The sequence below is a fragment of the Musa acuminata genome, chromosome BXJ2-9 (genome assembly GCF_036884655.1).
Source record: "Musa acuminata AAA Group cultivar baxijiao chromosome BXJ2-9, Cavendish_Baxijiao_AAA, whole genome shotgun sequence".
Classification (NCBI taxonomy): domain Eukaryota; kingdom Viridiplantae; phylum Streptophyta; class Magnoliopsida; order Zingiberales; family Musaceae; genus Musa; species Musa acuminata.
The window spans coordinates 3012912-3037003 of record NC_088346.1 but is presented as its reverse complement, the minus strand read 5'-3'; the positions used below and the strand labels follow the sequence as shown (position 1 = coordinate 3037003).

The following is a 24092-nucleotide window of genomic DNA, read 5'->3' as shown; positions in this document are numbered from 1 at the left end:
AGAAGCCTATTAGGCTACAGTTTGTTGCCCGTAGCAAATCATAGAGATGATGAGCATTAATTTCACGACATAATTGGACTATTATAAGACTAGTTTATCGGATGGCCTAAAGGTGCATACCTAAATCATCTTTTACTTGAAGATGATTGCCGATCTCATGCACCACATGCTTAATAGTGAAACTTAACTGTGATGACAATGCAAGTTTTTGGAAGTTCTGCATCTTGTGTATTTTCCCATGACAGATCGCTGCATAAAATGGTAAAAAAGCTCACCGAAAACGATTCACACTGGTGTGCAAAGAAATGTCAAATTACCAAACATCAAAGAGTGCCAAAACAAAACGTACTAATAAAAAAAAAATGCTTCTAAGGAGAGCAGTCTCCGTTTATAAAATTAGCGACTTAGATGAAATGTAGTCCGATAAAAATTTCTTCATGCACTCTCGGTGACAGGGTACTCGAAAACAACGTCCTTCCCACATAGCTTCCGGTAGACCCCTGTGAAGGTCTCCAGTTTATATTCGGTGTTGTTCCTCTCCTTTGGGTCCAAGAAAATCTGATAGAAACCAAAAGATTTATTCATGTTAAATAAAACACTTTAATTCAATCATATGAATTTGTACACCCTGAGAAAGAAAGAATAAAGCTCGGAAAAAGAAATTAATTCTGACTTGACTTCTACAAGTTACACGAGTATCCATGGTGTTGTTCAAAAGATGCAAGTCATAATATCCATTTTAAGAGAAGGGATTAGAAATCTACATATTACAACCATGAAATTCTTCATAATTGCTCGACAATATTCAAATTATTCAAACATTAAAAAAAACTTATATACACAAGAAAAGCAAGTTAACCAAAAATCAAGAACAATAGGTGACAGAATAATAATATACCTTTATGATCTTAGAGCCATCGAGGCGATATCTGATGCGCTTCCCAACAATTTCAGCAGGGTAGACTACGTCTTCCAAGATGGCATCATGAACGGCAGTGAGAGTGCGACTACGAGGGCGCACAACAGCAGAACCTTTCTTAGGCGGTCTCAGAATCCTTCTTGTGGCAATGAGAACAACGTCCTATCAGATTAAAAGTAACAGAATGAACTTACAGGCGACGATCAAATGTTTAGTTACAATCAAGAACCAAACACGCAGGCTTCAAAATTCAACAAAAAACATATGTAATAGAGCTTCTTTGCAACATTAAGTTCTGAATCATGATTAAATGTTGTGGGCTAGCTCCACCTTTCGGCTTATTAGACTTGGAAGCAGACCTGATTGAGGTTCCGGTTCCATGGAAAACAGAGCCATTCGGTTCTAGGCCATTTTGGTTCTAGAACTGCCAGTTCTAGAACCATTGATTCCAGTACCAATTCAAAGTTAAAAATGAAAGATTTCCACCATGGTCTGAACCTAAGTCCTGAGATTTTAAGTTCAAAGCACAAAGCATTACACCATGAAATTCTGTGTTTTAATCATTTTTTGTTTCTCTTTCAGCCGGTATGGAACCGAACCGAAATCGCCAGTCCCGGTTCCGATTCCGATTCGAACCATAATTATGACTACTTGGAAGTACAAGCCTGAAAAATACAAACTATAATATTTACCTGGTCCATTGAAGGCTGGGAAACAAGGAACTCAAATTTATGTCCTTAATAATTGCTGTATGACATCACAGGAAGTTCCACCTTTGGAGTGATTTGAACACCAAAATTATTGGTATCATGGATGAATATAGTGGTTCCAGTAGATGTCATAAGAATAATTGGAACATGATGTTACCCTATCTCAAAGTCATGGGTAAAGATGCTGGTTCCCTGTAAAGTACTAAGAGCAACATAAAAACACAATCCTATCCCTTGGGTTTATGCTAGCCATCAGGAAGGATGACTCTGTTGTACACGAGAATGCAATTGCATTAACTCAAGGCATATAGGATCTGATGACCACGAGAATGTCATAGATCTACAAATAGTTGCCAAGGAATCACTTCAGGATGCTTTTAAAGTTTAAACAACTAGATATTTATGTTTAACCACTCTATACAAATTAAATTTTGCAATAGTATCGTTCACATTACCCTAAATTCTTATGAAGGGATTCACCCAATACAGAATAACACGCGTTTGATATAAAATCACATTTCTTGTTTAAACAACAACAAATTTATTTCATTAGTTCGATTCCAACGAAAATCATTTAACCAATAAAAATAATAACATAAAGCGTATCTGAGCCTGCCGTACCTTCCCACTGAATTTCTTTTCCAATTCTCTAACTAGCCTCACATGAATCTTCCTGAAGGCTTTGCGAAGTCGGTATGGGACGTGGATAACAACAGCTTTCCGGTTGCCAGCTACATCCATTTGACTGCATCGGAAGACCACGTAAACGAGCAAAATGATAAGAAGTGTTATGTTTGCTCGAACAACAAAACAGAAACAGGTGATATGCCAAACTTACGTTGCTGAGCTAATGTAAAGGTCCTTCAAGTCACTCTTCAATTCCTGATTTCCATTCTCCAAATCAAAGAACGCCTGCAATAAAGTACAAAACACTCACTAAAACATCTATACAAAAGCATAGGGACAAGATATCCATGATTAATTACTAGCCTGAGCAACAGTGTCCTCGAACTCGGTAGGCTCAGCACCCTTGTCCTTTTGGATCTTTTTTCTTGCGGTGAACATTTTGATTGCTAATGCTTAGCCTACGAATGAATGAAACCCAAAATATAAATTAAAGCGTCCCGCATTGAATAAAGAGAAAAAAGATAAATCACTGATCAGCTTATTGCCAATTCTACAAACATGTACTTCTCCTTTTGTCGTCACCCACTTGCAGTAATGGGAAATATATGATTTAACTCTCACAACTTTTTCTTACCCACCAACCCTAAAATTTCTACCAATGTCGAGCAACAAGTCATGTTCTCACGTCTTAGTAAATGATAGATGGCAAAACCGGACTGGCGCAACAAAACTTGCTCTGATCTACTGTGAACATTAGTAATATAGCATGAAGACATGAAGACATGAAGATTAACCTATCATGATGAACCATACAAGAAACAAGTTTCTAAGCCGGAATCATTTAACATATAGAATAATATAAATGCATGATCTCACAAAAGAAAACGCAATAAGATGCACATCAATAAACTCAAACATCGGATCAAAACCTCCATGAAGATTTTAATTAGAGAATCATCCGTATGTCAATACGGCGAATCAACCTTGTGAAACCCTAAACCTGAATTCCAAACAGAAGTTAAAACGTCGATGCAATTAAAAACATTAAGACCAGAAAAAGGGAGCAATGCAACACCAAGAAAACACCGGTATCGTCTACAAATTAGAAGCGGAGACGAACAATCTGTATCGAAACAAGATCGATGAGGAGGGGCCGATGCGATCGGAAGGCCAGCTTGCGCTCTGTATTAGACCCTAATAACAATAGGTCGAGGGCGAGGGAGGTACCCGGCGATTGAGGAGTCGAGAGATAGAGGAGAGAACGAGCTCAGTGACCACGCCGCCGCGCAAGTAGGGTTAGCGTCCAAAAGGCGAAGCCCCCGCGAACCTTACTATGAAGCCCCCGCATCGCGCTTCCCCGTTTCGGTCGATCGGGGTAATCTGGACCGTTCGATCGGCGTAACAAATCATGACCATAGGATAAAGATCGGAAGGTCACGAAAAGAACCCAAGGGGGGCAAGAGGGGACTATTCACCATGGAGTTAATCGTGGCCGAAGCTAATTTGAGTTAAAAAAAAATATATAAAAACATAGATTAATAATGTTTTAGCATTAGACTATGCTTTTATTACATTAATACGAATTCGAAACAAACTAATAATAAACTTGTCGTGGATAATTATTGTTTGAGCTAAAAATATATATAAATAAACGAGCCATAGAAACCTAATATTTTCAGTATTATTATGATTATTTTTATAGAAATAATATATCATAATTAAAATTGATTGATTTGACGTGAAATATATAATAGACACTTTGTCACATTATCACAAGGTACTTAACTAAATCCTGCCTCCACATGCAAACATATATGTATATGTAGACATATAATACTTTTAGATTTTACATATATATACATATATACATGTATATACTGATGTATATATATTCTGATGAAATATACTGATATATACTGATGAAAACACTGGAAATATACTGATGAAAACACTGGAAATATACTGATGAAAACACAAGATTCCACAAAGTTGAACTCCCAGTTTCTGAGAGATGACAATCAATCAACTAACAAAGATACAAAACTTTCATCCATGATCTTAGCAATCCTCTTGCTATGCTCCAATTGCATGTCATAGTTTTGTCCACAGAACAATGGGTGTAACAACAGCCAAAACTAGCAAGGAAGCGACTGATATCTGATGACAAATGCTCCTCAATAATTTACCGGGGCGTAGGAACCTCGACTATCCCTGCTGAACCTTCGCACTAAACCTCTAAACATACTCTGCAAGGAATATAACAGAAGAAACCCAGAATCTAAGTATCAGCATAAAATGCAACTGCAATCACAAAACCAAGACTGATTTTGGTTCAGTTTCTGCACCGTCCATATAATTGTTAGGAACTTCTTAGTGGAACAAATGTATCGTAGCATACGCTATTACAAAAAAATTGTCTGACTTATCAAGATAAATAGTCAATCATAGAGGAACTTACGCTTGCTTTATATGGCAAACTGAGCCAAAATTCTAAGTTTGGAATAGCCTGAAAAAAATGAAACATCAACAATTACATCTCGTAGAAGGATGTTTATATGTAAAATAGTTTGTATCGGAACATAGTGATCTGTAAGAATAACTGTTCATATTTTGTGGTTGAAGATAACTTCAATTTCGTACAAGGGATGTTTCTGCATGAAATTATTTGTATCGGAACATAGTAAACCACAAGAATTGTTTGTTAATCTTGTGGTGAAGATAACATCAATATTTCATAGATTATCAGATATCAGATGTATCTGGCTTATATTTTAAGTAGCATCAAAATGGAAAGTTAATTCACTATAAGCATTAGTTGTAGGACATGACACCGAGATGGCATGATACATGTTTCCTATAAAGAACAGAAACAGAATGATTAATTGAGTTTTCTAAGGAACCCTGATTTAAATTAGGTAGAAACAGTTGCTAAGTTTAAGAAATCAAGTTTTAAGAGATCTCGTTATCTCTTCAAATTAGGTTTTGCAAGATACAGGATTTTACTACTTTTTATAAGTTCTAATAGCAAAGCCATAGTAAGCCTAATATAAAGTTATCCCTCCAACTATAAGAGAGTCGCATTAAAGCTCATGATAATGTAATAGATTGGCACATAATGTGAGGTCCCTATCTTTCTCTATGATGTTATATTGGGTGTGAGACCAAATGGACCGAGTTTTGTTCAATTTTCTTATCAAATTCTTTTCAGTCCTTTTCTTTTCCTTCTATTCAAACACTTCTTACAGGGAGCAATCGGATATCTCTCTCAAAAAGCTCTTCTACTCCAAATTCATTCAAAAACCATCAAATTCTCTCTGTGAAGTCATGGTCAGTCTGAAAATTATACACGCTCAACCAACCCCTTTTAAAAGGACTGTCAAACCTATTCAGCTGCCCATCAGTCCTTTACACTCTTTAACTGATAACTTGCTCCAGACATAATCTTTCTACAAGACTACAACAGTCAATAAAGTCATACAAGATATATGAGACCAATCCTACAAGAACGTGACAGCCAAATCATTGCCTTTATGCATTTTCATTTCCAGATTCAGCTATTCAATGCTATAAAGGAGTAAATACAGAACAGACTACCAAATGATATTTGTCTGCAACACCAAATGAAACTTTGTAGATCCAGTGCATAAACACATATCATCATAAGCCGTAAAAGCTAAAAAGTTGGAAAGCCTTACTTCTATGCCCTGAATTCCCAGGAAAAAGAACCTATAAATTGTGCCTACGAGAACATAGCCTACAAGAAGGCACAAAATTCTGCAAGCACAAAGCAATGGTAATCAATCACTGACACAGCAATTGCAAGCAATAAATGGATGAAACTATCAATGTGGCATATGGTGAAACATACATCATCATTAATGTTCCAAACCATCCCCATCCTTTTCCATTTACATAAATAACTTTTGCACAACCAGATGGATGCCTGAGCACTACAGCCTGTAGAATTCAGTTCAAACATATTTTGTTAGTCTAGTGAATCTGGAATTTAGTAAATTACATAGCAAGAAAAGAATCACCACAAAATAAGCTGGAGCAGTTAAGATGACTGGGGAGGGAAAATGACACCAGGTTACTTGTGCATCACAAAAATATTCAAGAAGAAGTAATATGTAAATCAATTGCAAACACTAAATTTCCCTGAAAAGTATGACAGTATACTTTGCAATTGTGGGTCACTTGAAGAAAATTTATACACATGAAGAAGCCAAACCAGTGCTGGTCGAGGATAAATGACAGAATTATTTAAGATGGTATAAACATATCTAAAAGAGATCTATAAATGAACTGCTCAGACAAACTGAACCAAGTAGAACAAGTGACGAAAGGAGAAGGCGAAGAATACCTAAGAAAATTTTGTTAAAATATAAAGAGATTTTGTTGCTATTACTTTCACTAATTATCGCTTTTGATGGAGTTCAATGATGGTTGGAAACTTATATAACTTGTTATTGTTGTTGGTATCTCTTGCCAAAAAGCAGGCTCCCATTTTTTGCTATTTGTCTTTATAAATTGTTGTGTTTATTGAACAAGGGAAAAATATCTTTTCTTTATTTTCCCCTTTTTTGTACTTTCGAAAAAGATTCATGAGTTTATTTGCAAGGTTTGCCATACAACAGCATATCGCCCGATACAAGCAGTACATATCAATCCAACAGAGGACTGGTATAGACGGTATATTGGTATAGACGGTATATATCAATTTATTAGTACGTCCCATCGTACTATGTAACGGTATGTTGGTACATACTATACCAACGTCCAGTTGATCCACTGGTACGGACAGGAAAGGCGAACCATGCTTATTTGCCATACATAGACACTTTTGTCTTACAGACATGAGCAATATAGGAGTAACCAGGATAGGTAAAGTCTGATTTCCAAAAAAGGAAATTTGGGCATACTCACATAGTCACAATTTCCTGTTATGTTGAAAGTATCTGACACCTGCAAGTATGATAATTGAGAAATTTTCACTATGGAAAAAACCACAAAGATATAATCAGTATGATATATGTACATGAATGTAAACATAAGCTTGTCATAGGAGTAACACACCTGTGCTTCATTTGAATCACAAAAGACTGAAACAGAAAGTGAACAATTAACCTTGGGGCCAATTGATGATGTCTTGACAACAACACCTTTTTGAGGACTGTTCTGATCTGTTCTACAATCAATAAAAAGCAATATAAATTATACTATTAAGCTATGTGATATAAGTGGAACAAAATGGTGACAAAAAACAGAGTGTTTCAGGGCAAATTAATTACATCAGAAGATGGTGAAAGAAGCATCCTAAAAATCTATAAGAACTCCAAACTAATCCAAAATAACTGGACATTTATCATTAAGTGAGCAAACATGATTGGTGTATCTAACACAATACGGTATGGAACTAGGCAGTTCTTTGTTTCATAGGAGTAAGCATCAAAAGGACTTTCGATAACACAAAAGGTTGATTTTGATCATAGCTACCGAGATTTGATGATGTGTCAAACTTGAATATTAGAATTTAATTCATTCACAACATATCATCTCAATTAGTAATTCGTATGACAAATTTCATTTAATAAATATCAAGAGATTCAAATCAAACAGAACTAATTAGATGTTACCAATGAGAGCAACGTTAAGATTTGAAGCCCTTCCAATGGTTGTACAAACGAAGTATCCTGCATATGCAACCGATATCAGTTAGCACAACTGAAGCCACTGTGTTCATGAAATGAATTATATCGTTCTTGAAAATAGTTTTCCTTAGATAACATCAAAGTATGACTCTTAGAGAAAAAGTAAATAGGTAGAAAGGCCTTATGATCATTCTCATCATAGCATCATGTAGCATAACTAATAAAGAAAACTTATTTAACACGAGGCTTTTACAGTGACATAAAGCAACCAAATTTTGAGGAATAGATTCTCATCACGCTGAAGGAAAACGACGAGTGTGGCTGATGTCTAGTTAGATATAAGTCAGGAAACAAAAGCATCTTATGGGTGAACAAATTGACGATTTCTCTGTGATTACAAGTTTACAACTAAAAGAAGGAGAATCAATATTAAAAAAAATATTAGTGCTGCAGAAGAAAATGTGGTACCAATTAATAGTCATACAGTGAACTCAGATTTTCCCGATCATAACAAAAGATCCATGTAGTTGACCCAAATAATTGGGACATTAAAGCTTCATCATTGTTTTACAATGAACTCAGATTTTAACAGCCATTTAGTTTCTTAGCTATGACTTCCTGATAACTCATCCATGTTCTGTTCTAGGTCAATTACCCATCTAACAAATTATTAGAGAGTTCTAAGCTCACTTGACACATTATCTTGTCACCATTATCTTAAATTTCTTACAGTTACCATATAATGCTCCGGCAGAATCCCTTGACTGTCATCTTTTTCAGTTAGGCAACCAATCATAACTCATATAGCAGGCTCCTTGAGCCAGGGCCTCAAGTTACTTGAACTAAAGCAGGTGTAAGCAAAGAAGTGAATGGAACTAATACTTTGGGAGCATCACTCTTTTTAGCACTTCTTTTGAGAGATCAGCAGGAAGTGAGTTTGTAAGAGCTCCACATAAATTGTAGAGCACCAAGCAGAACATGCTGCTACTAGAGACATGACGAACAGGTCTTCTACCAAAGCATGGGATATCAAGAACCCTATTTAGAAATGTAAAAACACACCAGTTGATGCAGAGAATAAACTTTCTTTGAGGTGGTGCTATGAGGTTGAGATAATAGTGTAAAAAACAGACTTAATAATTCTCATGTTTTCGATGCCTACTGCATAATATGTTAGTTATCTCCTATGCATATAATATCCTTCAATGATACCTTTTTCAACTATTGTTCTTTCACAACTGATGCTCACATACAATGAGACAATGCACAATATGCTTCTTAACTTTTAATAAATAAATTTCCACTTCTATGAACAGAAAAGAATTGAGTATACCTCCTATGCTGTTTGCCACAAGTGCATTGCACATCATACCGCAACGTGATGGACCTCCACAATCCTATTTACATATATAAATAAATTTGAAGACACAATTATCATTTAATAGTATAGTATAGAAATTTTTTATTTCGTTTCACTATTTAACATCATGAAAGTATCAAACGCAACAAATTTATTACGAGAGGATAACTTATAGAAACTAAATAACTGTATTTCCTTTTTGTGACCCTATTCTAGCTTTATAATTTACAATCATCAATAAAGTCACATTATTCATTGATAACAACACAAAGTGAAGTTCTTTTATATGAGCACCATGATCTGTAAAAAAATCAAATGTCTTTGGAAAGGTTTAAATTTTTATTCCAGTACTGATACTGATGGGTCCCAGGGGTTGAAAAACAAAAAGAAAAGGAACATCACCACCAGTAACTTTTCTTGATTAATATTCATCAGTACGTATTTAATTAAACTATATTTTTTTTAATAAAAATCTAACAGCTAATCTAAATGCACTATAAAATATTTTAACAAGTTCAAAAGGGAAGAGACACGAAGTGGGTGATGATTTCTGGAAATCAGTTACCTGGCAATCATAACATCTTGGGGGATCATGGTTGAATATCATCTGATCACATAGCTGTTCACATAAATATCAGTTTAGCTATATATCAGTAATATTGAGCAATGTTCTGCAGAAAACCAAAGAATATGGTGTGTGCTGTTCCAAATCCAAACTAAATGCCTCAGTACATATGTGTGTTGGCACCTAACTATATGCATCATTTGGTCTAGTTCACAACACCAGAAGTTAAGGTGGCAACTGTAATGCTGTATTATCCCAGTACCAAACCAACTAGCAAGGTAAGGGTATGCAGCATGTCATTTAGATACATAAAATGAAGGTTAATGCCTGCATAGGCACAGCATGGCACAAAACAAACATGAATCATGCTAAAGTACCCTGTTAATAGAAGGCAATCAGGAAACTTATGCAGCTCATTTTTTGGTCTCCTTGGCATTGTCCATTTTATGGTAATAAAATTGGAGAAGTTCATAGATTTTGAATGTATAGTTATGCTTAACACATTGATGATGAACCTAAAGACTACAATGAGAAGGTGACCCGATGAAGCCAACCTGAAACCAGAGTGATGTCTCATTTACAGTCACTTTGTAAAACCTACAAGAAAGGCGAATTGCTCAACGATTAGTATGAAAAACAAATTAAGTCTTTATGTAATTTTGACAGATGTAGAAAGCTATGGCACTCCAGAAGAAAAAATTATGGCGAAATTTAACATCAGTTTGGAAGAGAAGGTGAAATCATTATAAAGAAATCAGCAACAACCACTATATAGGCATCAAAGTTGATGCATGTATTTGCAATGCAGATATGGGCACATGTCTGTGAAATTCTCTGACATCTCTATCATAGTAAAATACATGGATATACAACTGCAGTTGCGCTTTCACTGGGAAATAGCTAGCCCCTTATCCCAAAAGAAGCCCCAGCAAAATTTGAGTCACCGAGGAGGTGCGCACCTTAAAAACTGTACACTCTACTTTCATCTATTGTGGGAAGCTTACTTAATTCATTTGCATGCACAAGAAAAGTTATACACATGACAGATTAAGAATAACTTAAACAAAGATAGTAAGCCACGATTAGTGTCCCATTGGAATGAAGCTACACATACAGGTTAGCCCATAATCTGACTCCTTAATACAAATATATTGATGAAGAATGAATCTCTCAGTCTTATACAGCCTTAGAATCATTGATAAAAAAAATATAGATGATATAACTGTGCAGACGCTACCTCACTACAGATAGATTCGATGATGGTATACATCACTGACAGCATTAACTGTTTGTCAATCACTTACAAGTTGATCTAGACGCGATCCTACACCCTACCAAAGTTACAACCTGCAACCTTCGATTAAATTCGATCAGGCAACGGAAGCAACATAACAGCAACGTGTAGCTCTTTCAGTCTTCGAACGCAAAAGACGAGTAAACTACTAGATTACCTGCGATCGCGTCCTGAGCCTTAAATTCTTAATTCACAGCAGAATCACACGAAATGACGAGGAAAAGATCACAAGAACAAGATTCGTCAGGAAAGGCAGATCGGGTGAGGGCAGGAGGAGGAGTACCCGTCTTCGCTGAGAACGCCGTGAGGGAATTTGTCGGTCGGCGACGCCAGGCTGTAGTTATATAAGACGTCGCTGTGGCGGACGCTGAGCTCGCAAGCTCCGCCTCCCCCGTGCGTGGGTCGAGGCACCAACGACAGAATGGAGGCAACAAGAAGCCCGAGGGCGACGCCATCTCGCGCCGGCATCTTCAAAGCCAGAATTCCTCGCTCGAGCGCCGTTCCCTTGTGGGAGGAACCCAAACGGGGGCCTGCTTTGTATACCTCGGAAACCCTCGCAATCTCATCTGGGCTGCTTGAGCTGACCCAAAAATTACAGCCCAATAGCTTGGGTAAAGAATTATATCTATTGAGAATAATTTAATAGACGGCCGAGATTCGCCTTGAAATATCATGGACGGTCAACGTTTCATTATCTTGTCCAAATGACGCAAACGGCCGTGATCAATTCTTATCACCGTCGGATTCACTTTCATCTAATATGGGTCGTCCATAGTGGTCGGATTGAGCCATTTTGAAAGATTCATATTCATGGTGAGGTATGTGTTAACACAGATCACTTGTGAGTCGGTCTGGTTCATTCTCCGTCGAAAATATAAATTCCTTTTGGTGACTCTTGATTATGTGGAGAGCAGGACGAAGGAAGCTATAAGAAGAATCAATTCTCTAGGAGCGATGAAATTTGGTTTGAGAGTTGGGTGATCTCATCTACTGGGTAGTCTTTTGGTTACGCCTTCAAAACTACATCGATGATTCTGTATAATAGGCCTATGCCGAGGGTGTCCTGGCTCAGCCCCTCCGATACTTAAGTTATGAAAGTAAAATTAGAAAAAAATAACGGTATCAGCAGTTAATTAATAGAGTAAAGAATCTCTTTTTCCTACTTGCCTTTGCTTGGTTTTGGGCTTGACTTTTTTACATGGGTATTGAGCGACCTGGACGTGTTTTTGTCAAGGCCCCGCTTACCCTATATAGCGAAGTCATTAATGAGGGCGACTTGTTGGCGTGTCCCCTGGTGCCTATGGCGAATTGTTGGGGGGGATACTTCTGGGCTGACTTCCTTGCCGCTTTGGGTTAGGTAGGGAGTGGTCCCTTCATCGATCATCGGAAAGGTAAGGTCGGTGGAGACAGACCATGTCGTTAGTTATTAATGCAGATGTATAACTTCTGCTGATGTATCAGTCATGAGAAGGTCACGTGGGCTCATTTTTTGAAGTCGGGGCGGGCAATCCAACCCTGGTCCCCGTGTTTTGGTTTTAGGCATTATCTTTTTAGCCCACGTGGTGAGGGGAGCTGGTGGTGCCTTGGATTATCTTTGATTCGATCGTCGTAGCGGGAGTATCGATATCAGTCTATCGTAGCAGGTCTCGATTTGACCATCGTAGTAGGAGTATCAGTATCAGTCTACCATAGCGACTTCTGTCGTAGCAGATCTTGATTCGACTATCGTAGCGGGAGTAAAGACACATCATGGTAGATTTTGGCTCGATTGCGTCAGCGAGATGAAGGACCCGTCATGATGGGTTCTGGCTTGACCGCACCAATGGGAGAATAGGACCTATCATAGAGGGTCCAGGCTCAACCATATGAGCGAGAGAAGGGACACGTTGTAGTGGGTCTTAGGTCAATCGCATAAGTAGGAGGAGGGACCCATCATAGCGAGTTTTGGCTTAACCGCGTCAGCAAGAGGAAAGGACCCACTATGGTGGGTTCAAGCTTGACCACATGAGTGGGAGAAGGGACCCGTCGTAGCGGGCCTTGGCTCAACCGCATAAGCGAGAGGAGGGACCCATCATAGTGGGTTCTGGATTGACCGCATCAATGGGAGGAAATGACCCACTATGGTGGGTTCAGGCTAGACCGCATGAGTGAGAGAAGAGACATATCGTAGTGGGTCTTGGCTCGACTACATAAGCGGGAGGAGGGACCCATCGTAGTGAGTTTTGGATCAACCGTGATAGTGGGAGGAGGGACTTGACTAACCATGATGTTCAATTAAGTCATTACTATCGTTACGAGATAGTCTAATTCAATGATATGCCCTCGAAGGACTCAACCAAGCATTCCACTCGAGTCACCGATGACATCTCTATATCATAAACAATATCTTGAATTATAATATATGTGAGCCTCGAGGGATTCGACCAACTCAGCCTACGTCGAGAATCGATTTCTCCCTATAATGATAGAATGTCATGTGGGTCAATCTAATTAACTCACTTTTACCGACTTAATATTACTGAGATAAGAGATTCTTGTTCAGTCTCTTAATATGATATGTCACACATATACATATTTAATATATATCTATATCGCATGTAAATATATATACATATTTAGTAAATGTATAGTTAAATATACATCACATGAGTAATCACATCAAATGATCATGGACCACAGCCTAATATGATCTAGTTTGAGCTATATGACATCAGTCTATATAGTATCGGTCTTATTATCGTCATCTCATCACGATCCAATTCTCAGATACATAGACATCACAATATATATGCCTATATATATATATATATATATATATATATATATATATATATATATATATATATGTATATATATGTACATATATATGTATATATATGTATATACATATATATGTATATATATGTATATATATGTACATATATATGTATATATATGTATATACATATATATGTATATACATGTGTATATACATATATATGTATATACATGTGTATATACATATATATGTATATACATGTGTATATACATATATATGTATATACATGTATATATACATATATATACATGTATATACATATATATGTATATACATATATATACATATATATGTATATACATATATATATATATACATATATATATACATATACATATATACACACATATATATACATATATATATATATGTGTATATATATATATATATATGTAATAAGTAGTATAAAGTAATAAAATATTAAATAATATAATAATAAAAAAGAATGCACATCATGTCACGTGTATCTCTTTTTCCTGCATGTCCTTGGTCCAGGGCTTAATTTTTATACTTATATGCTAAGTGACTCGAACGTGCATTCGCTAAGGCCCCCCTTATCCTGTACAATGGAGGCGTTAATAAGAACGGCTTACTTGCGTATATCCCTTGGTGCCTAAAGAGAATCATTGGGGGATGCTTCTGGGCTAATTTTCTTACTGCTTTGGGTTAGATAGGGAATGATCCTTTCATCGACCGTCGGAAAGAGAAAGTCGGTGAAAGCTGATCATACCGTTAATTATTAAGGTAGAGATATTATTTTTGCTGATGTATCACTCGGGAGTACTCAGCCCATTTCTGAAATTCGAGATAGGCGATGCGATGCCTGATTACCGTGCTTTGGTTTTATGCATTGTCTTTTTAGCCCACGTGGCAAGGAGAGCTGGCGGCCTAGAATGATCCCTATCAGTATGCATGTGGTATTTCTAATATCTGACCCGATAGCGTCGGAGTCCTGACCCGTAACACTCGCAGTTTGGACTTCCGGTTCCATTGACAGCTCGTGGAATTCTTCTGGAGAAGTCCGGACTTCTCTCCACCCGACTCCGAAATCTAATTTCCAGAACATTTCGGTTCGGGTTCGACCATGTTACTTCGCGTTCGTTGGAAAATGCCGGGCGGTGTCCAAACTCGCAGCCTCCCACGTAACCAACCCAAAACTGACTATAAAATGACATCAACCCATATCCCCTTACGCTCGCCGCTCCACTTTGGCCTCTTCTTCCTTCCTCTCCCATCGTCCCGTCTCTCGAGAGCCATGATCTTGGGGGCTCCCTCCGCTCTCTTTCTGCGCTCGCCCTCCGCCAAGGCCTCTCCCAGTGGCGCCGCGTACTGGCTGCGGTCTGGCCTGAGAGTTCCGAGGGAACGAGCGAGGAATGGGTCCGTGGTCGCCATGGCGGCCGGCGAGACCAACAGCCGTCCCATGACCGGCGTGGTGTTCGAGCCTTTCGAGGAGCTCAAGCAGGAGCTGGCCTTCGTACCCTCCGTGCCCGATAAGTCCATCGCCCGGCAGAAGTACTCCGACGAGTGCGAGGCCGCAATCAACGAACAGATCAAGTGGGTTCTCTTTCCACTAAGTGAATGTTTGTCTAATTTCCACGCGGATGGTCTATGTTTGTTTCTTTAATGCATTTATTATGCCAAAATGCGCTTTTGATTCAAAAAAGTTACTCTGCCCTTTCTTGAACATTGATTTGTTCATTGAGGAAGACCATAATGCTTTTGTGCTTCCGTTTTTACTTAATTATGTAAATTATTTTTTATGTTTGCATTTCGAGTCCATGTCTAATGATGGGTTTTTTGGTTGGGGAAAAAACAGTGTTGAATACAGTGTATCGTATGTCTATCATGCCTTGTTTGCATACTTCGATCGTGACAATGTTGCTCTAAAAGGCCTTGCCAAGTAAGTGTTTGATTATTTCAAGAACCTTGTGTTCTTTATGCTAATTAAGTTGCATTTTCCAATTAAAAATATACTTGTAGGTTCTTTAAGGAATCAAGTGATGAAGAACGGGAACATGCAGATAAATTAATGGAGTACCAGGTATCTATCTTTTTAATCTCTTATTTATATCTAGATGCTGGACCGTATTGATGAATTTTAGCGTGCTGATTGTTTTCTGGGTATCTTTACCAATAGAATATGCGTGGAGGCAGAGTGAAGCTCCAGTCAATTATGATGCCCTTGAATGAGTTTGATCACCCTGAAAAAGGAGATGCACTGCATGGTAAGACTTTTGTCTGAGTTCCAACATTATCTATTCCGTTTTTCTAAAGAATCAGAATTCAGATGCACACATGAATTCCAAAGGAATCTGGTTCGCAAAATTAATTATTAGACAAGGGACGCCCTTGTATTTCTGTATTGATAGTTGCTCTTGTGAACATGAATGCTCTAAAGACATTTTGTATCCATGTCTACTGCCTAACTACTACTTATGCAATCATAAAGAAATAAGGTTATCTGAGAATACTTGGGCAATCCTTTCCATGCATTCTTGAGAACCTTATTTCAGGTATCTGCGAGTCATCTCATACGCAGACAAGCCATCTCAACTTATAATTGAGTCCTTTCGTCTCCTTTTTTGGATTTTGTGAAACTCAATTTTTGAAGGTTCATTACTCTCTACGTGCCTGACACTTTCTTGCAATCTCTTGGATCTCACCACTAAGGAAATAAAACCTTAGAGAGAGCTCGCAAGGGAGAATCTCATGAATGTCTCCTTCCACCCAATGGCAGTTTTCTTGCCTCAGATTTGCTGCCACCCCTAAAGGTAATAGGATCTTGGAGGCTTCAGAGAAAGGATATGTTTAGCAAGGGGATTATATTGGGATTTAAACTGTCATGCCTATGTGCCGAACAAAGGAAGATGTGAGTTTTATGTAAAATTCTTAGATGAGTTGCGGGCAGAGGAATTGTTTCACGGAGCATTAGTTTTCAAGGCTTGCAAGGAAGGACAGTAACAGGAGGGAGATTATATTTGGAAGGTCAGTTGTCATGCCTTTGTGCCAAACAGAGAAAGAGAGATGAATTCTACTGTAGAATTTTAGACAAGTTGTTTGATTTTTTTTTATTTTTTGTATACTTATCTCACAGGAAGTATTAGTCGTGCCACCAGAACATATCAATCTAACTTGGAACAGTGCCATTTAAGTACATGAGTTCATTAACAACATATGTCTTAGTGTTTACAAACTGCCATCTTGATCCTGAATCTAGTAACCTATTTATTTTACTGAACATTGAATTTTAAATCATACCGAGTTTCTTGATTTTGAAAACATTGTTTAGAGGCAGTGTCGTAGCAGGAAGATAACTGTGAAAGCAGTATTGGTAGCACTTGCTATGTTTTCAGATCATTCTGTGGCTTTCTCTCAGCATCTCATATAACAACGTTCAATTACTGTCTTGTTGGGATGGTAACTAAACATTTTTATCGTGATCTATCATTTTGGGCTTTCTTGAGCAGTTGTTCCATGATAGTTATAGTTCTTCCTTGTTTGTCTTGCTTTGCTTTGTTAAGCAATAAAATAATTTTATTTGGGTTTTTTGTGGTGGTGATAGGCATTGGTTCAGCACTGATTATTTACTTGTTATTTATCTGCCATGTTCCATTGCTTGGAAGTATATGATATGTATATATATATATATATATATATATATATATATATATATATATATATATATATAATTTATTTTTTCCAATTTCAGCGATGGAGATTGCCTTGTCTCTCGAGAAGTTGACAAATGAAAAGCTTCTTAATTTGCATAAAGTAAGCAACTTCAATCTCTTGATCCATATGCATTAGTTGCTTGTTTAACTGCATCTGCTGATTTGTGTATCATATTATTTCCCTGGGTGGTGTATAGGTAGCAGAACGGTGTAATGATATTCAGATGGCGGACTTCATTGAGACCGAGTTTTTGGGAAAGCAGGTCAACTCACTTAACATTTTCATTGTTATCCGCAAATTCGTCCTCTGTGGTAAAGAATTAAAATGATGGTGACTTTCACTTGAGAAACAATTTTCAAACTCGATTTCCGGCAATTCTTGTTGCTAAAAGATGAAGTTAGTTCTTTAAGTTTCATGTTTATTGTTGTATATTCTTCTTTGCTTGAAATCTGCAAGTCTTAAATCTGTATATGTTTAGCTCTGTTGACGTACCTCAAGTGCTTTCAGCTGACACGGGAAGGCTATTTTTCCTGGAACGCCTTTGCACGATGCAGGTAGAAGATATAAAGAAGATCTCCGAGTATGTTGCTCGACTAAGAAGGGTGGGGAAAGGACATGGTAAGATTCATTCGGCTGAAGATATTATTTACGTTTAGATTGGTGATTCAGGAGCAATTTCTATTGGCATTCCTTCTTTTGGGTGCAGGAGTGTGGCATTTCGATCAGGTGCTTTTAGGTGAAGGAGAAGAAATGGTTGCTTGAGGAAACATGTTACCTTCTCATCCTGCATGCTTCTGTTACATGAGCGAGTCCTTTACATGCTTTTGTTGCTCGAGGAAACATGTTGTAGCTAAGTAGATCACTCTAGTCCTGCTTAGTTGATGCGTTTAATCGATGGTATTAGCCATGATTCGACACTAATCTCCTTCTGGTAATTCTGCCATTGCACTACTGCATGTGAACCATCATCTCCTCCTCCCTGCATTTGAGCTTCTTATCAGGGTGTGCCAACCGATGTTTGTGTTACGAATGGGACAATAGATTATGAGGATTAGGTGGAAGAATCTTGCCCCGGAAGTTAAACCCATGATTGGATAATTAAGTAGGGGTTTTGCAGAGGAGACAAAGATGAGTTAGTGACATGCAGATGATCACAGGATGTCTCGTTGTGGCAGGTGCATGGCAGCTATATAATTTACACAACTTCTTCTCTTTCTCTTAAAATAAAAAAAGCTTATGGCTTGTTGTATACTTCTTTTCAAGCATGCACTTAATATATATATATATATATATATATATATATATATATATATATATATATACATACATACATTTCGATCCAATTAATCTAAAAGGTATAATTTGTATTTAACCGGCAAACCATAAGAATTAATCTAACACGAAAAAGGATTTACACCTGGAACTAATGATACAGGACTCGAGCTTTTAATGCTACAGTGGATGAGATCGAGAGGTGTCGACGCATGCGAGCCAAATCCGCATGCATTGGACGTGACTTAAGGGACCATCGACGCCCGTCATGATGGACCGACTCCTTCCTGCTTTCCCAAAAGAAAAAGAAGAAGGCAATGACATGATTGGGTCCATGTCCCTCTCGATCGTCCCTCAAACGCCTAATCATTCTTGTCGATCACACCATGTCTCTCCCCAACATTAATTGCATGACGGCCGATCTGTTGCTGGATGAGCCGGCAAAGTTGTTTTCAGTCATCCCATCTCGTCCGGCGAATAATGGAGAATGATCTGATCCGTCCAACCTGATATAACCGACTCGATTTAACGTGACCCATCTTGCGAGTTATCGCATATCAAAAGATCAAAAAAATGTTCTTAAAATGACCACAATTACTGAAACTATTTGGATGTTTTTCTTGTATTAATCGAGATTATTTTGGCTGATAACGAGATACTTATAGCATTGTGGTGCTTCAAGCCACCGTAGAATGGAACAGCAAAAGGCTGCAAGCCTGCGCTCGCCGATGCTTTTGTGCTGTTAATAGCACATTCTAATGAATCCATCCTCGTTTCCTTTCCCAATTACCAAGTTACTGTTACCGCTGCCGCTATTTCCACTACTACTGCGCTTAGTACCCACTGCTACTTAGTCTGCAGCAGCAGAGAAGATCACATGCACATTTTAACTCTCCCTCCTCCTCCTCCTCCACCACCAGCACTGCGATCTCTCCGCTCGGCCATTCGTCCTTCATGTTCTTCTGAACTATTTTAAGTAGTAGTAGTAGTAGTTGCAGTCATCGCTATTCTCCTCATTGGTTTGGTTTGGTTTGTTTCGGAACTTTTGGTGAGCGTTTGGGATTCAGCTGGATAGTAGAGATGGCAACGCCGATCGAGTGCTGGTCCGGACGGCCAAGCACGGACGAGGACATGGTGGAGCAGGTCCTCATGCAGACCCACGACCGGTCGGAGGCCTTCCACCGTTCCGCTGCCTCCTCCCCCGCCTGCAACTCCTCCCCATCCTCTTCCTCCTCCTCCTTTTCCTCCCCGCCTTCCCCCTCCGCCGCCTTCCCTCCTCCCAAGAGATGGCAGCGCATCGGCCGCAATTTCGCCGGCGCCATCGCTGCTCTCCGCAGCTCCCTCAACCTCGACTCCTCCCGCGACCCTTCCCCCGCGCGCTTCGACCGTCTCTTCCGCGGCGGCGGTGGCGGCGGCCAGCCCCCTGACAAGCTCGTCGCTAGTGCCCGTCGCCACTTTGATTCGCTGCCCAATAGGTATTCGATCTCTGCAATTGGATCCCTTCCGCCTTCTTCTTGGTTCCATTCGCGTGAACTGTGATCACGAAAAAAAGTCCTCTTTTTTGTCCGTGGGCGCCGCAGCTACGCTCAGGCGGGATTTGATATGAAGGATGTGCTTCTGCATGTGAGATTGATCGAGCAGGCGTCGGCAGGCGACCACCCCGCAGTCCACCTCCAAGAGATTCACGACGATGGCGGGGCTGAGAGATCCGTTTTCCAGCTTACATTTGCCTGCGGCTCGCCGTTGTCATGGCCGGCGATGGCGGAAGCGCTCGATAGCTCATTGATCTGCTGCAAGAAGATCCAGATCTTCGAGAAGAAAGGCTTGACCCTCGGGGTCGTCTCCGTCTTAGTCCAGCAGGGAAAGGAGAGGCACTTCAAGGCCCGGATCGAGGCCTCGCTGAAGGCGGCGGTGAAGAAGCCCAGGAACAACGGCGTCAAGCTCCCCTTTGGTTTGTGCGGCCGCCAAGAGGAGCGCCCGAGGAGCGCCGAGGAGGATGCTCGCGGGGACGGGAACGACGGGCAAGGCATCGACGGGGAGGGACTCCGCCGGATTCAGCTACCGAACCCGCTCCCGATGTCTTCCGTCGTCGTCTCGATCGACGAGTGGCAGAGCATCCGGTCAGGCGGGGACGAGATAAGGAGGTGGGTTCTGAGCTCCGACGAGGTCGAGCTCGTCGACCGCACGGGGCCTATCTCGTTCAAGGGGGTGCACAGGGGGAGAAGAGTGTGGGTGAAGAAGCTGCGGGGGTGCGACAGGGGAAGCGCTTACGATGTGGAGGTCAGGCAGGACTTGTTGCAGCTGATGAGCTGCGGGCAGAGGAGCATCCTCCGATTCCATGGCATCCTCTTCCAAGAGAACCAGGGGCTCTGTGTCGTCACCAGGATGATGGATGGAGGATCGGTGCACGATGTCATGCAGAAGAACAAGAAGGTCCCGATGAGGGAGGTGATGCGGATGGCATTGGATGTTGCAGAAGGCCTCTTGTTCATGAACAATCATGGAGTGGCCTACAGAGATCTCAACACACACAGGATCCTGCTCGATAGGCAGAGAAATGCTTGCCTTGGTGACATGGGCATCGTGACTTCTTCTAACATTGCCGGCGAGGTCACCGAGTACGAGACCGCCGGCTACCGATGGCTAGCTCCTGAGGTCAGTGTTCATCACCACTTCCGTCGTTCATGTTCTAAGATAGAACATAGTGTGTGAGTCTGATTAAGATCAGAATTAAGGCTTCAACCACCATATTAACCATTAGTTAGGAGCTTCAAAATCAATGATGAGCTTGTTATGAATTGTAGTAGAAATAATAATATATCATGGAGTACAAACACCGGGATTAAGCTTGCTTTTAGTCATTACATAAAGATTTAGTGTGGATCTGTTGATCATCCACAGCATCTAATCGTGTGCAAATTGATTTGTTTGCTGCTAGCTTTTTAAGCCAATGGTCTTCTTGGCTGCTTAAGATCTTAGAAGAAGATGGCCATATAATTTGGGCAAATTGAAGACCTTTATAGCTAGTCAATGCACTCTCTCCTGTTCTCAGCCTTTATGGTGTTTCTATGCTTTTGTCTTTGATTGAAACATATGACTGGCTTCATTTTTCATGAGTACTTCTAAGATCATCAGAGGATGTTTATCTCAGTAGCTAATGGCACCTTATGTCTGGCTAGAAACTACTCCAAGGCATTGCCAGCTTAGCTACCTTTTGTATTCCAAGTAATCTCCTGTTAAAACTGGTATTTGCATATTGCTGTAGAAGAAAAAAAATTCCTTATCATCAGGATTTATGATGGTGTTTTAAGTGCAATAAAATTGCCTAATCTCATTTTTAGGCATGTATTCAGAGAGAACTCGGAGATTCATAATTAACTTATGTTCCTTTTTCTTAAGATGCTTGCTTATATTCGGTTATCTGCTCCGATTAGCTTAAATCGAACGTAGTTAGATGCGATGAGCAATGCTGTTTTACACTGATTATGTTGCAGATAATTTCTGGGGACCCCGAGATTGTTTCAGAGACTTGGATGAGCAATGTGTATAGCTATGGAATGGTTCTCTGGGAAATGGTAACTGGTGTGGCAGCCTACTCTTCTTATTCACCGGTCCAAGCAGCGGTGGGGATCGCAACATGCGGGTTGAGGCCGGTGATACCTGAAGACTGCCCTCAGGTTCTGAGGTCACTGATGCACAGGTGCTGGAACAGTAACCCAGCGAAGCGACCTCGGTTTGCGGAAATCGTCTCGATCCTCAGTAAGCAAAATGTTTGATAAGCAGCTCAATGTTTTTGTTCTATGCAAAAAAAATGGTTTTGTTTCTGGTGGTGGTTGGTTGCCAATGGCTTGCAAAAGAGAGTTTTGTGTTTGGCAATAGGAAGATTTGTCGTCATCATCGTCGTCGTCCTGTTTACTGTTGGAAATGCAAACACACCAATGGACATGACTTGGTTGAAACTATTGCTTCAGATTGTGAGCCAGTAATTGACTTGATTCTTTGAATCAATATGTGGTTCTATCTGCACTAGAAACATTTGGATATGCTGAAATCTTGCTTTCATTACACTCTCATTCTGTCATGATCTGTAGGTTGTCTCTGTTATCAATCATCATATGACCCACTTGGGTTTCATTCTCTAATCTCCTATCGAGCTGTCCATTTCCCCCCACCATCTGGTCCCTCACCAACATGATGATGGCTACACAAGACTACAACTTCAATTCTGTTGCCTACCACAATATTTTATCCTGATTTGATTATATATATATATATATATCCTGTTCATACAAGTAAACCAAGTTGATTGATAAGTCCAAACAATTTCATTCCTCACTTATTTTGACATATATGCAAGAAAGCTGTGTGTGTGTGTGTGTGAGAGAGAGAGAGATTTGCTCTAATCACATGTCAATGAAATCATAATTCCTTACAGTAGAAGATGGATTGAAAATTAAGAACTTGAAATGATGAAGGCTTTGAAAGTATCAGAGCTCAAAATACATAGAAATCAAATTCTTTCAACATGAATAAATTGGGGTAGTACTTTTGCCAATCTCCATGAAGAGCACAAAAAAGAACAACAAGAAATACTTGTGCTGACAACAAATTTTGACTCCAAGAAAATTTCTTGCTCTCTGGTGTTTGAGCATCAAAATAAGGGATAAAAGTTGCCTTCCTCTCTGCTGTCAACAGAACTTTTACTACCTTCTTTTTACTCTTTATCTTTATTCTTGTTCTGATCTTTATTTGTTCCTTTTTCTTTTTGTCTTCTTTTCTCTTTTCTTAATTCTTTCCAGCATAATTTGCATTCATCTTTTCTTTTAAATGAAGAAGATAAAGAAAGAAGGCAAAGTAACTCATCAATCAATTTTCATCCAAAACATTGATCTTCGATCGTAATGTAGTATAAGAACTATTGAGATTTGAAAGGTAAGAGAAAGAAATCATTCATCGCCCACTGTAGATTCCCTTCTCGCCTTAAAATCCGCATAGGATTCGCCATCAAAGTACCTAAAATTATGATGGTTTGGCTTCACATGTCTCTGTCTCTCTCAAGAGGAGCCATATTTCTTGCCTATCGGCATCAAACTCTCCGTTCTCAGTAACATCCACTTTGTTGTCACTGTGTTGGTGTTGTCATTGAAGATGATGTTATGGTCTGCCTTAATCTCATCATGAGATTGATTCATGTATGTCCCACC

The 24092-nt window shown here is 39.3% G+C and overlaps 4 protein-coding genes across 7 annotated transcripts; 2 read left to right on the top strand and 2 right to left on the bottom strand.

Moving 5' to 3' along the window:
* Window positions 1–291: 291 nt before the first annotated feature.
* LOC135622513 (small ribosomal subunit protein eS7-like) lies at window positions 292–3637 on the bottom strand. 3 transcript variants are annotated; one of them, XM_065124421.1, is made up of 6 exons: window positions 3484–3637; window positions 2620–2714; window positions 2468–2541; window positions 2251–2374; window positions 899–1081; window positions 292–558 (listed from the first exon to the last, which is right to left on the bottom strand). In XM_065124421.1, exons 2-6 carry the CDS (start codon window positions 2692–2694, stop codon window positions 436–438), a joined length of 579 nt encoding a protein of 192 aa, XP_064980493.1. In that variant the 5' UTR covers window positions 2695–2714; window positions 3484–3637; the 3' UTR covers window positions 292–435. The 3 variants fall into 3 exon arrangements, with proteins under 3 accessions (XP_064980493.1, XP_064980494.1, XP_064980495.1); XM_065124422.1 differs by having other exon boundaries at window positions 3377–3514; XM_065124423.1 differs by lacking the exon at window positions 3484–3637 and adding an exon at window positions 3332–3380.
* Window positions 3638–4193: 556 nt separating this feature from the next.
* LOC135622511 (uncharacterized) lies at window positions 4194–11710 on the bottom strand. Its single transcript, XM_065124418.1, has 11 exons — window positions 11410–11710; window positions 10387–10429; window positions 9833–9886; window positions 9241–9304; window positions 7893–7949; window positions 7333–7439; window positions 7183–7221; window positions 6125–6213; window positions 5952–6030; window positions 4715–4762; window positions 4194–4502 (listed from the first exon to the last, which is right to left on the bottom strand). The coding sequence occupies exons 1-11, from the start codon at window positions 11592–11594 to the stop codon at window positions 4431–4433; spliced, it is 837 nt and encodes a 278-aa protein (XP_064980490.1). The 5' UTR covers window positions 11595–11710; the 3' UTR covers window positions 4194–4430.
* A 3418-nt stretch (window positions 11711–15128) lies between these two features.
* Window positions 15129–18537, top strand: LOC135623025 (ferritin-4, chloroplastic-like). Of its 2 annotated transcripts, none has more exons than XR_010491253.1 (8): window positions 15129–15498; window positions 15761–15844; window positions 15925–15985; window positions 16082–16169; window positions 17654–17715; window positions 17813–17878; window positions 18124–18234; window positions 18323–18537. XR_010491253.1 is itself a non-coding variant. In XM_065125489.1 (8 exons), the coding sequence occupies exons 1-8, from the start codon at window positions 15200–15202 to the stop codon at window positions 18376–18378; spliced, it is 780 nt and encodes a 259-aa protein (XP_064981561.1). In that variant the 5' UTR covers window positions 15129–15199; the 3' UTR covers window positions 18379–18537. The 2 variants fall into 2 exon arrangements, 1 of the variants encoding a protein (XP_064981561.1); XM_065125489.1 differs by having other exon boundaries at window positions 18171–18234.
* Window positions 18538–19600: 1063 nt separating this feature from the next.
* On the top strand, window positions 19601–22858 carry LOC135622510 (uncharacterized). Its single transcript, XM_065124417.1, has 3 exons — window positions 19601–20363; window positions 20469–21543; window positions 22383–22858. The coding sequence occupies exons 1-3, from the start codon at window positions 19969–19971 to the stop codon at window positions 22662–22664; spliced, it is 1752 nt and encodes a 583-aa protein (XP_064980489.1). The 5' UTR covers window positions 19601–19968; the 3' UTR covers window positions 22665–22858.
* The last annotated feature ends 1234 nt before the right edge of the window (window positions 22859–24092 follow it).